The sequence below is a fragment of the Tachyglossus aculeatus genome, chromosome 4, assembly GCF_015852505.1.
Source record: "Tachyglossus aculeatus isolate mTacAcu1 chromosome 4, mTacAcu1.pri, whole genome shotgun sequence".
In the NCBI taxonomy this organism is placed as follows: domain Eukaryota; kingdom Metazoa; phylum Chordata; class Mammalia; order Monotremata; family Tachyglossidae; genus Tachyglossus; species Tachyglossus aculeatus.
In genome coordinates this window covers 21,882,650-21,896,460 of record NC_052069.1, presented here as the reverse complement: position 1 = coordinate 21,896,460, position 13,811 = coordinate 21,882,650, and the positions used below count along the sequence as shown (strand labels likewise).

The 13,811-nt window shown below is 45.2% G+C and overlaps 1 protein-coding gene across 2 annotated transcripts in view; it reads left to right on the top strand.

The window, feature by feature from the left end:
• LRRC40 (leucine rich repeat containing 40) overlaps positions 1 to 13,811 on the top strand; it is a 59,894-nt gene that overhangs the window by 34,225 nt on the left and 11,858 nt on the right. For both annotated transcript variants that reach the window (XM_038744748.1, XM_038744749.1), the window contains one exon: positions 10,675 to 10,752. In XM_038744748.1, the coding sequence (XP_038600676.1) occupies positions 10,675 to 10,752 (78 nt within the window). The remainder of the gene's footprint in view (positions 1 to 10,674; positions 10,753 to 13,811) is intronic.

Sequence of the window (13,811 nt, the reverse complement as noted above, 5' to 3'; positions counted from 1 at the left end):
AAGTACAAGTTGGCAACTTGTTGGCAATTCAATTTCAGTACCTACAGGTGATAAGACCATGGAGTTCATTACCAGAGGATGCTCGGCCGGCCCAAAATATCACAAAGACCAAAAAGTGCTTAGAGAAAGTCGTAACAAGAGGCTTTAAAAGGGTAAAGTTAAGGATGACAGTAGACATCCATAAATTTGTAGTTGGATGCCAAAGGGTGATAGCGGCCTATTCTTCCAAACGTGCATTGTTGCCTTGTTCCGAGACAGTAGCGGATGAATTATGTGTTTGGGCCAGTTTGTACATGGCCCGATGTGTTTTAAGTTACAAGTGAACTCAGGGTAAATGTGTTATGGACAAGAGAGAGAGGATCTGAGATGTTTTTTTAAACAGAGTGCTTCTCTAAAAAAGGATGCTTTTCAATTTTATTTGGTAAAAATGTCCCACCTGTGCCTGGACCTTTAGGTGCTTCTGTAATAACAATGATGCATTCTTTGTTCCCTACAAAATCAAACAGGAACATGTAATAACCTGGATAGCATCTTGGATATGGGAGCATTATGCAGAGGTCAGAACTTTTTTTACTTCTAGGGTTAGGAGTATTCTACTGAAGTCCTGCTTATAGTACCCATTTGAATAAAGTAGTCAAGGCACCAGATAAAATTGCTTATATTTTGGGGTAGCAACCACATTGTCTGAGGAGGACTAAAGCCACTTCTGGTAAACTTGCCAAGAATTTATGTATAGTATATGGCACTAAATATCATCAGTGGCATTTATTCATCATCATCATCAATCGTATTTATTGAGCACTTACTATGTGCAGAGCACTGTACTAAGCGCTTGGGAAGTACAAATTGGCAACATATAGAGACAGTCCCTACCCAACAGTGGGCTCACAGTCTAAAAGGGGGAGACAGAGAACAAAACCAAACATACTAACAAAATAAAATAGAATAGATATGTACAAGTGAAATAAATAAATAAATAGAGTAATAAATATGTACTTACTGTGTGCAGAGCAGTGTAGTAACAACAACAATAATAATAATTGTGTTATCTGTTAAATTTGTTAAATGTTAAATGTGCCAAACATTGTACTAATTGCTGGGGATAGATGCCAGCGTGGATACAGTCCTTGCCCTTCATGGGCCTAACAGTCTAAGGCAGTACGAAGAACAGTTATTTGATCCCCATTTTCCAGATGAGGAAATCAAGGCACAGAGAAGCTAAGTGACTGGCCCAAGGTCACATAGCTAGGATTGGAACGCAGGTTCCCTGCATCCCAGGCTCATGTTCTTTCCACTAGGCTGCATGAGCACTTGAAATACATAGATGCAGAGTAAGCTCCTCTAAACTGTAAGCACCTTGTGGGCAGGGATCATGTCTAGCAACTCTACCCCATCTTGTACTTCCCCAAGTGCTTAGTACAGTGCTCTGCCCACAGTAAGTGCTTAATAAATATCACTGATGGAAATCCCATTTCTCCCCCCGACCTCGTCCCCCTCTCCATCCCCCCCATCTTACCTTCTTCCCTTCCCCACAGCACCTGTATATATTTATATATGTTTGTACATATTTATTACTCTATTTATTTATTTATTTATTTATTTTACTTGTGCATATCTATTCTATTTATTTTATTTTGTTAGTATGTTTGGTTTTGTTCTCTGTCTCCCCCTTTTAGACTGTGAGCCCACTGTTGGGTAGGGACTGTCTCTATATGTTGCCAACGTATACTTCCCAAGCGCTTAGTACAGTGCTCTGCACACAGTAAGCGCTCAATAAATACGATTGATTGATTGATTGATTACTACTGCTGCTTTTTTCCTTACTGCTGTCCAGTACAGAGGGTCACTACATTACCTGCTTGTTTCCTTGAGTAGGCCTTATGGCTGCCGCTGCTTATCCCTGAACATACTCTAGTCCTCTCCAAGCTCTATCTGCAGCCAAAACCAATAGCATATTGTTTTGGGGTTTTTTTCTTTAAATGGTATTTGTTAAGTGCTTACTGTGTGCCAGGCACTGTACTTGTGTCCCACAAGGGGCTCTCAATCTGTTTATATATATATGTTTGTACATATTACTCTATTTTACTTGTACATATTTATTCTGTTTATTTTATTTTGTTAGTATGTTTGGTTTTATTCTCTGTCTCCCCCTTTTAGACTGTGAGCCCACTGCTGGGTAGGGACTGTCTCTATATGTTGCCAACTTGTACTCCCCAAGCGCTTAGTACAGTGCTCTGCACACAGTAAGCGCTCAATAAATACGATTGATTGATTGATTGTTTTGGACCCAAACCTGCCATCCACGTCTGTGACTCCCAGTCCACAATAATGACAGAAATTCAGTAGGGAGACTCCATTTTTTCCTGCCCAGGGAGCAGCAGCATGGCCTCGTCCCCCTCTCCATCCCCCCCATCTTACCTCCTTCCCTTCCCCACAGCACCTGTATATATGTATTTATGTTTGTACATATTTATTACTCTATTTATTTATTTATTTTACTTGTACATATCTATTCTATTTATTTTATTTTGTTAGTATGTTTGGTTTTGTTCTCTGTCTCCCCCTTTTAGACTGTGAGCCCACTGTTGGGTAGGGACTGTCTCTATATGTTGCCAATTTGTACTTCCCAAGCGCTTAGTACAGTGCTCTGCACACAGTAAGCGCTCAATAAATATGATTGATGATGACGGCCTAGTGGAGAAAGCACGGGCCTGGAGTCAGAAGGTCGTGGGTTCTAATCCCGGCTCCCCCACTTTGTCTGCCATGTGACTTTGGGCAAGTCACTTCGCTTTTCTGTGCCTCAGTTACCCCATCTGTAAAACAGGCGTTAGGACTGAGAGCCCCATGTGGGACACGGGCCGGTGTCCAACCTGGTTAGCTTGTATCTACCCAGCGCTTAGTACGGTGCCTGGCACAGAGCAGATTCTCAACAAATGCTGTAAGTATCGCAAATGCCAGCACACATTTGGAAGTTTTAGAGGTCAGGCACAGGGGAGGGAGAAAGAAGAAAGAATAGGGGGCATGGAAGCACTAGAGAAAGCCCGGTCTCAGGCAAGCTCCTTTCCTTGATCCAGGCATATACATTTAGAGCTTCCCACAAGCAGATTTTACTTGCAAGTGACTGGCTAGCAACAGGTTAATTCCCTCATGCCAATGCCTAGGTTTAAGCCTTTCACCTGTTTATTGTTGTATTGTACTCTCCCATCTCCTTAGTACAGTGCTCTGCACAGAGTAAGCGCTAAATAAATGCAATTGAATGAGTGTTCTCTCTCCTTATCACTTCTTCCCCTTCCACCCTTCTTTCCTTGCCACCATCCTTCCCCGCTTCAGGGTAATAACAATAATAATAATAATAATAATAGTGGCATTTGTTAAGCACTTACTATGTGCATACAAAGCACTGTTCTAAGCGCTGGGGAGAATACAAGGTGATCACGTTGTCCCACGTGGGGCTCACAGTCTTAATCCCCATTTTACAGATGTGGGAACTGAGGCCTAGAGTATTCATTCATTCATTCATTCATTCATTCAATCGTATTTATTGAGCGCTTACTGTGTGCAGAGCACTGTACTAAGCACTTGGGAAGTACAAGTTGGCAACATATAGAGACCCAGCAGTGGGCTCACAGTCTAGAAGGGGGAGACAGAGAACAAAACAAAACATATTAACAAAATAAATAGAATAAATATGTACAAATAAAAAAATAAATAGAGTAATAAATGCGTACGAACATATATACATAAGTGACTTGCCCAAAGTCACACAGCTGACAAGCGGCAGAGCCGGGATTAGAACCCATGACCTCTGACTCCCAAGCCCGGGCTCGCTCTTTTATCTTTCACCGTTTCCTTCCCTTTCTCCCTCCCATGCTCCCAAATCCTGGGAAAGTAGACTGTGCCCATGGAAACTTGGAGTCATTAGTGAAAGTGGGCATGCCTAATCACCGCTACCAGGCCGAAGTGGAATCACGGTTGCCAATTCCAACCACTCTGGGTGCCTGGGTTTACCCAATCCTCTTCCTGGAAAATTTTGTTCCGCATGTTGTCATTGAGATAGAAACGGCAGAAAGGGTGCCCCGTATGTTTTTGACCACAATTGGATTGGTTTAATATAGACTGAGCTTCAAAATCCCAGCCCGTGAAGAGTCGAGTTCTGCCTGCTTATCTGTGGCTGAGTCATCATCATCATCATCATCAATCGTATTTATTGAGCGCTTACTATGTGCAGAGCACTGTACTAAGTGCTTGGGAAGTACAAATTGGCAACACATAGAGACAGTCCCTACCCAACAGTGGGCTCACAGTCTAAAAGGGGGAGTCCTAATTGGAGTCCCTGTTTGGGCAGGTATAAGGACTAGGCAGGAGATAAAGGAATGGGGTTTGGAGGGTAAACCCCATTAAATTCATGGGAGGGTTTCCGTTACCCAGATGCCCGAGGAAGGGGTAATTATACTTAATAATTATGGTATTTGTCACCACTGTTCTGAGCAATGGTAGATAGAAGTTAATCAGGTTAGACACAGTCTCTGTACCACCTGGGGCTACGTAGGAGGGAGAACAGGCCCTGAATCCTCAGGTGAGCAAACTGAGGCACTATGAAGTGAAGTGCCTCACCTAAGGTCACACAGCAAGCAAATGGCAGAGTCAGGATTAGAACCCAGGTCCTCTTCCTATGACTCCCTCTGAAGCTAGAGAAGCAGCGTGGCTCAGTGGAAAGAGCACGAGCTTTGGAGTCAGAGGCCATGGGTTCAAATCCTAGCTCCGCCAATTGTCAGCTGTGTGACTTTGGGCAAGTCACTTCACTTCTCTGGGCCTCAGTTCCCTCATCTGGAAAATGGGGATTAAGACTGTGAGCCCCCTGTGGGACAACCTGATCACCTTGTAACCTTCCCAGTGCTTAGAATAGTGCTTTGCGCATAGTAAGCGCTTTATAAATGCCATCATTATTGTAGAAGCAGCGTGGCTCAGTGGAAAGAGCACGGGCTTTGGAGTCAGAGGTCATGGATTCAAATTCTGGCTCCTGTGCTCAGTTCCCTCAGTTACCTCATCTGTAAAATGGGGATTAAGTCTGTGAGCCCTCCGTGAGACAACCTGATCACCTTGTAATCTCCCCAGCACTTAGAACTGGGCTTTGCACACAGTAAGTGCTTAATAAATGCCATTATTATTATTATTATTTCCATTAAGCCACGCTTCTCCTCATGGTTGGATGGCACACTAATCAAATTTTGGAATTAACTGACTAGTTGTTCTCAAGTTTTAGCAGTAATGAGATCAACCAGTTAATAGCATTGGTTGAAGAGAAGCAGCGTGTGGCCTTGTGGAAAGCGCCAGGGCCTGAAGGGACCTGGGTTCTAATCCCGTCTCCATCACTTGTCTGCTGTGGGATCTCAGTTCCCTCGTCTGTAAAAAGGCGATTAAGACTGCGAGCCCTATGTGGGACAGGGACTGTGTCCAACCTGATTATCGTGTATCTACTCCAGTACTCAGTATAGTGTCTGGCGCACGATAAGCACTTTACAAATACCACTAAAAATATTACTATTTTACTAGAGTAATATTACTAGAGAAGCAGCGTGGCTCAGTGGAAAGAGCACGGACTTTGGAGTCAGAGGTCATGGGTTCGAATCCTGGCTCTGCCACTTGTCAGCTGTGTGACTTTGGGCAAGTCACTTAACTTCTCTGGGCCTCAGTTACCTCATCTGTAAAATGGGGATGAAGACTGTGAGCCCCCTGTGGGGCAACCTGATCACCTTGTATACCCCCCAGCGCTTAGAACAGTGCCTTGCACATAGCGCTTAATAAATGCCATTATTATTATTATTATTACTTATTGCATGCCTGCTGTGTGCAGAACACAGTAATAAGTGCCTGGGAAAGTACATTGAAATTAAGGACCTTACTACCTGGCTGGAGAATAGACTCTCAAATAAATTACAAACAGGAGGAAGAAGGAAAGGGGGATGTGTATATAAGTTAGTGGTTAATTAATGGTGTAAGTAAGGTATAGACATAAAATCATATACAACGTCTCTAGAATCAGCCCTTTCCTCCCCATCCAGATGGCTACCACACAGAGCCAAGCTCTTATTTTCCACCTCGACTACCGCATCAGCCTCCTTGCTGATTTCCCTGTAGCCAGTCTCTCTCTTCTCCAGTCCATACTTCACTCTGCTGCATGGATCATTTTTTTCCGTAAAGCCTTTCAGTCCATGTCTCCCCACTCCTCAAAAACCCCAAGTGGTTTTCTGTCCAGTGTCCTATCAAACAGAAACTCTTTGCCACCGGCTTTAAGACAGTCAGCTCTCTCCCTTCTTCCGACCCTCGCTGATCTCCTACAACCCAACCCATGCAGTATATTCTACGTTCCTCTAACGCCAACCTAGTCACTGTGCCTCACTGTCATTTATCCCACCACGGACCCCTTGTCCACATTCTTCCTCGGGCCTGGAACTCTCTCCCCCTTCATATTTGTTAATGATGTGCATTTAGCTTTACTTCTGTTTATTCTGATGACTTGACACCTGTCCATATCAATCAATCAATCGTATTTATTGAGCACTTACTGTGTGCAGAGCACTGTACTAAGCGCTTGGGAAGTACAAGTTGGCAACAAATAGAGACAGTCCCTACCCAATAGTGGGCTCACAGTCTATAAGTCTACATGTTTTGTTGTCTGTCTCCCCCTTCTAGACAGTGAGCCCATTGTTGGGTAGGGACCGTTTCTATATGTCGCCAACTTGTACTTCCCAAGCGCTTAGTACAGTGCTCTGTACACAGTAAGCGCTCAATAAATATAATTGAATGAATGAATGAATATCTGACAGTCCACCTCTCTCCCCCCACCTTCACAACCGTCCTAATCACTAATCACTTTATTTCCCTTATCTACCCTCCCTTCTGTGTCAACTCTGCTCTTGGCTGTGTGCTCCTAAAGCACTTCGATACTCACCCCAATCCCACAGTGCTTAGGTAAATTTTTTTATACTCTGTTTCTCCGATCTTTAATCTGTTTTAATGTCTGTCTCCCTCAGTAGACCGTAAGCTTTTCGTGGGCCAGGATTTCGCCTACCAACTCCGTTTTTTTAATAGCATTTATTAAGCACTTACTACGTGCAGAGCACTGTTCTGAGCGCTGGGGAGGTTACAAGGTGATCAAGTCGTCCCACGGGGGGCTCATAGTCTTAATCCCCCATTTTACAGATGAGGTAACTGAGGCACAGAGAAGTTGTGACTTGCCCAAAGTCACGCAGCTGACAATTGGCAGAGCCGGGATTCGAACCCGTGGCCTCTGACTCCAAAGCCCGGACTCTTTCCACTAAGCCATGCTGCTTCTCCGTTGTATTGTACTTTCCCAAACTTTGAATATCGTGTTCTGCATAGTAAGCAGTCAGATGCCATTGATTCATTGCAAAAAGCAGCATGGCCTAGTAGATGCACGAGCTTGGAAGTCGGATGGATCTGGGTTCCAATTCCAACTCTGCCGCTTGTCTGCTGTGTGACCTTGGGCAAGTCACTTCACTTCTCTATGCCTCAGGTATCACATCTGTTAAAGGGGGGATTGAGACTGTGAGCCCCATGTGGGACAGGGACTGTGTCCAACCCGATTTGCTTGGGTCTACCCAAGTGCTTAGTACAGTGCCTGGCATACTAATAAGAACTTAACAAATACCATAATTTATTATTATGATGATGTCACTTCACTTCTTTGTGCCTCAGTTACCTCATCTGTAAAATGGGAATTAAGATTGTAAGCCCCATGTGGAACAGGGACTTTATCCAACTTGAATATCTTGTATCTACTCCAGCACTTGTACAGTACAGTACACAGTGCCTGACACACAGTAAGCACTTAATGAACTCCATTAAAAAAGAAAGAGCTATAGGAGGTAGAGAATAAATGATTTGTTGGCGCTGAAGCAGTAAAGTGGCAATGAGGGGCTACAAACTGGGGAGTTTAGAAATTCAGTGGGGAAGGCCTTTTGAAGAAGATATGATTTCAGATGGGCGCTGAAGATGGGAAAAGCTATGGATTGTCAGATATGAAGGGAGAGTTCCAGGGAGTGAGGAGAATATAATAATGGCATTTATTAAGTGCTTACTATGTGCAAAGCACTGTTCTAAGCGCTGAATATGAGAATATGAGAAAAGGTCAGTGGTGGGAGAAGTGAGATTGAAGAACGAAGTTGGCTAGCTTGAGAGGAAGGAAGAGAATACATAAAGGGGAGGTAGGTGGTTAGAATCAATCAATCGTATTTATTGATCGCTTACTGTGTGCAGAGCACTGTACTAAGTGCTTGGGAAGTACAAGTTGGCAACATATAGAGACAGTCCCTACCCAACAGTGGGCTCACAGTCTAAAAGGGGGAGACAGAGAACAAAACCAAACATACTAACAAAATAAAATAAATAGAATAGATATGTACAAGTAAAATAAATAGAGTAATAAATATGTACAAACATATATACATATATACAGGTGCTGTGGGGAAGGGAAGGAGGTAAGATGGGTGGGATGGAGGGGGGGGTGAGGGGGAGAGGAAGGAAGGGGGTCAGTGTGGGAAGGCCTCCTGGAGGAGGTGAGCTCTCAGTAGGGCCTTGAAGTTAGAAGTTGTTGGTTAGGCGTTTCTGCTTGATACTGAAATAAATGACGATTTCATTCAATAGTATTTATTGAGTGCTTACTGTGTAAGCACTGTACTAAGCGCGTGGGAGAATACAGTGTAACAATAAATAGCTACATTCCCTTCCCACAACGAGCTTACAGTCAAGTGGCTTTTGAGATGTGGGGAGATATGCGGCACAACTGATCTAGTTTGCAGAGTAAGTCTGGATTATTAAGGGGAGAAACGGGAGACGGGGAGATCGGCAAGGAGGTTAATGCACAATAATCAGGCAGGGGGTGTCACAAGTGCCTGGACCAGAGAGGTGGCCATTGGATGGGAGCCGGGGCTGGATCCTGGAAAAGTTGAGCAGGAAATGCCAGCGAGACCTGGGGAAAGACTGAATGTGGGAGTATAAAGAGTCAAGAACAGTGCCAAGGTTATGAGCTTGTGAGAAGCAGCGTGGCTCAGTGGAAAGAGCCCGGGCTTTGGAGTCAGAGGTCATGGGTTCAAATCCTGGCTCTGCCACTTGTCAGCTGTGTGACTGTGGGCAAGTCACTTCGCTTCTCTGGGCCTCAGTTCCCTCATCTGTAAAAATGGGGATGAAGACTGTGAGCCCCCCGTGGGACAACCTGATCACCTTGTAACCTCCCCAGCGCTTAGAAAAGTGCTTTGCACATAGTAAGCGCTTAATAAATGCCATTATTATCATAGAGAAGCAGCGTGGCTCAGTGGAAAGAGTCCGGGTTTTGGAGTCAGAGGTCACAGGTTCAAATCCCGGCTCCGCCACTTGTCAGCTATGTGACTCTGAGCAAGTCACTTAATTTCTCTGTCCCTCAGTTCCCTCATCTGTAAAATGGGGATTAAGACTGTGAGCCCCACATGGGACAACCTGATCACCTTGTATCCTCCCCAGCGCTTAGAACAGTGCTTTGCACATAGTAAGCACTTAACAAATGCCATCATTATTATTACTATTATTATTATTAAGTCACTTCACTTCTCTGGGCCTCAATTCCCTCATCTGTAAAATGGGGATTCAGACTGAGCCCCCCCGTGGGACAACCTCATCACCTTTGTTCTAGACTGTGAGCCCGTTGTTGGGTAGGGACCGTCTCTATATGTCGCCGGCTTGTACTTCCCAAGCGCTCAGTACAGTGGTCTGCACACAGTAAGCGCTCAATAAATCCGATTGAATGAATGAATGAGCTTGAGAGACAGGGAGGGTGGTGGGATTTTCAGTTTTGGACATAGTGAGCAGTGGTCCTGGCGGGACAGCTATGTAACAGATGTCCAGGAAGCAGGAGGAAATGCAAGATTGCGGAGAAGGAGAGAGGCCGGGGTAGGGAAGTAGATTTGGAAGTCAGCTGCATAGAGGTGGAAGCTGAAATCGTGGGAACAGATCTGAGATCAGACCAGCAAACTCTAGTCTGTAAGCTTCCCCTCTAGGCTTTAAACCCCTTATGGGCAGGAATTGTGTCTCCTTACTCTATAATAATAATAATAATGATTATGGTATTTACTAAGTGCTAACTGTATGTCAAGCACTAGCTAATTAGATCAGGCCCAGTTTTTGTCCTACATGGGGCTCACACCTTAGAAACACAGTACTCTGTTGTATTATCCTTTCACAAGCGTTAGTACAGTGCTCTGCATACAGTGAGCACTCAATAAATACCCCTGACTGATTGATTCAGGGAGAAGCAGCGTGGCTCATTGGAAAGAGCCCGGGCTTTGGAGTCAGAGGTCATGGGTTCGAATCCCGGCTCCGCCACATGTCTGCTGTGTGACCTTGGGCAAGTCACTTAACTTCTCTGAGCCTCAGTTCCCTCATCTGTAAAATGGGGATTAAGACTGTGAGCCCCACGTGGGACAACTTGATCACCTTGTATCCCCCCCAGCGCTTAGAACAGTGCTCTGCACATAGTAAGCGCTTAACAAATGCCATCATTATTATTATTATTATTGATTCATCAATCGATAAGCCCATCTACCATTTTTCTGCCAGAATGTTTTTAGGGACAAATCAGTGCCTTAAAGCTTTCTAAAACTTCTTTTTTTTTTAATTTAGAAATAATCTCTTGACTGCATTGCCTGAGGAGATGTCAGCTCTGATGAGACTGCAAACCATCAACCTCTCCTTTAATAGGTAAGTGTACAGGAGCAGCATGGCCTAATGGCAGGAGCATGGCCTTGGGAGTCGGAGGTCATGTGTTCTGATCCCGTCTCCGCCACTTGTCTGCTGTGTGACCTTGGACAAGTCACTTCACTTCTCTGGGCCTCAGTTACCTCATCTGTAAAATGGGGATTGAGACTGTGAGCCCCTCGTGGGACAACCTGATCACCTTGTAGAGAAGCAGCATGTTTCAGTGGAAAGAGCCCGGGCTTGGGAGTCAGGTCATAGGTTCTAATCCTGGCTCCACCACTCATCAGCTGTGTGACTTTGGGCAAGCCACTTAACTTCTCTGTGCCTCAGTTTCCTCGTCCGTAAAATGGGGATGAAGACTGTGAGCCCCACGTGGGGCAACCTGATCACCTTGTATCCCCCCAGTGCTTAGAAGTGCTTCGCACTTAGTAAGGGCTTAGGGACCATCTCTGTATGTTGCCGACTTGTACTTCCCAAGCGCTTAGTACAGTGCTCTGCACACAATAAGCACTCAATAAATACTATTGAATTAACGAATGAACAAATATCATCATTATTATTATTATTGTATTTACCCCAGTGTTTAGAACAGTGCTTGGCACATAGTAAGTGCTAAACAAATAACCATAATATTTATTATTTACTGATAATAAATATCTTAATCCTCATTTTACAGATAAGGTAATTGAGGCACAGGAAAGTTGAGTGATTTTTCCAAGGTCACATAGCAAACAAGTGGCAGAAACGGAATTAGACCCCATATCCTTCTGACTCACCGGCCTGTGCTCTGTCCATTACGCCACGAAGCCTCTACATGGAGATTTGAGGTGATTCCTGTAGAAAGATTATGTATATGGATATGGGTTGAGCAGTTTCACCCGTTGTCTGGTGACAGGTTTGTTCGGGAATCAGTGCGGCTAAAGAGAGAGAGAGAGAGTCCAGGGATAGAAAACCCGAGTTTTATATAAAATTTACTCCGGGAGGCGAATTGAATTATTTAATGGTGGAGGCGCAATGAATTGAACTTCCCTTTCGGGAGGAATATGATTAATTAGTAATATTGGAGCTTCCCTAGCGGGAAGCTAGTATGTCGCACATGGGTGACGTCGGCGAGCTCTCGCCACGTGGTCTCCCACTCGGGAAGAATCCACTTACGCGTGCGCGTGGTGAGGCGGCTAGCCCTCATCATGTGCTCTCCCGACATGGGAAGAATCCACTTGTGTTCCCCGTCTGCAGCGGGGCACCTGGGTCCCAGCCACGAGCGTTCGGCGAGAAAGCCACCCGTCCCGCAGCCCTTCCCTCAGTGGGTTGGTCCTGGTTGCAGAGCGGGCGTCTGGCGTTCTGGGCAGAGAAAGACGACAGGTGGGCCGGCGCCGGCGCCGCTGCGCGTCTTGGTGTTCTGCCCAGAAGGTCAGAGGCGACAGGTATTTACATTACCTGTGGCTTGGGCCGTCCCGGCTTCCGTCCTCCACTCGCTCAGTCTCCGCGCCTTTCATCCCCCAGACTTTCTTGGGTCGGAGGTGAGGGACGCCTATCATTCCGTCCCCCCCCCCTTCGGCCAGAGAAGTGACGTCACAGGTAACATTTTGAACCTGGGATGGCTGATGCCCAGGGTCGCCTTGGCACAAGCAGGAATGATAATAGGTTGTGAAAAGGAAACAACTGAAAGGCCTGAAGGTTAATTGCTAAGGAGATAATGTGGGAGTGAATGTAGATGAAAGGGAATCCCTGTGTCTCAGAAAGGAATGAGAATGTTGAAGAATTAGGCACTTCTCCTGGGGGGGGTGGAAATTGACACCTCATCTGATTGGGAGGAATTGGCTGTACCCTGTGTCTGTGAAAGCGTGTGTAGGACGAGTTATGTTAGAATGAAAGGGACAGTGTTATGAAGATGCGTATCGCGCATTGCAAAGAGAAATTCCGAACTGAATTTGGGTAGCTCCGCAGGTTGAGAGTCGTCTTACTGGTCTGGTGTTTTTAATCATTTGCCCTTCCCTCGGATTCTTGAAGTCACTCAGTTAGTTGCAGGAAATCTCGGGGGCTGGAGCTATCAAATTGGAAGATTCAAAGGGAATTTGTTGCATGAGGGAAAAAAGCACCTCCCTCAAGCAAAGGGTTGCTTCCCTCAAGTGAATGGTTGCCTCCCTCAACTGGGAGAGAATTTGCAATTGCTTTCCGTTCTGAAATTCTACTGCATTAGATTTTGATTAAATTGATGAAAAGAGGTAAATAGAAAAGTCAAATACAAACTGTACAGCAAGCCGCATGGTCTAGTGAAAAGAGCCTGAACCTGGGAGTCAGAGGAACTGGGTTCTAATTCCACCTTCACCACGTGTCTGCTGTGTGACCTTGGGCAAGTCACTTGACTTCTCTGTGCCTCATTTGATTCGTTTTTAAAATGGAGATTAAGAATGTGAGCCCCATGTGGGACGTGGGCTGTGCCCAGCCTTCTTTGTTTGTATCTACCCCAGCTCGTAGTACAGCGCTAGGTACATAGTAAGTGCTTAGCAAATTCCAAAATCATGATCATGTTCTCCGCTCACAATGATCTTAAAGTCTAGAAAGCAAGACAGACATTAATATGAATAAGTCCGTTACAGATATGGATATAACTGCTGTGAGGCTTAGGTTGGGGTGAATAAAGGGAGCAAATCCAAGTGCCAGGGCGATGCAGAAGGTAAAAGGAGAAGAAGAAAAGAGGGCTTAATCGGAGAAGGGCTCTTAGAGGGCATAATAATGAATAGTAATTATAGTATTTCTTAGGTGCTTACCGTGTGCCAAGCACTTTACTAAGCGTTGGGGTGGATACAAGCAAATTGAGCTGGATTGTAGTCCCTGTCCCCTGAGGGTCCCACAGTCTCAATCCCCATTTTAGAGTTGAGGTAAATGAGGTACAGAGAAGTGAAGTGATCTGCCAAAGGCTACACAGCAGATAGGTGGTGGAGTCAGGATTAGAACCCATGACCTTCTGACGTCCAGGCCTGTGCTCTATCCACTGCACCATCTGCTTTTCATAAGGCTTCGAAGGTGGGGACACTGGTCATCAGGCAGAAACTCCTCAC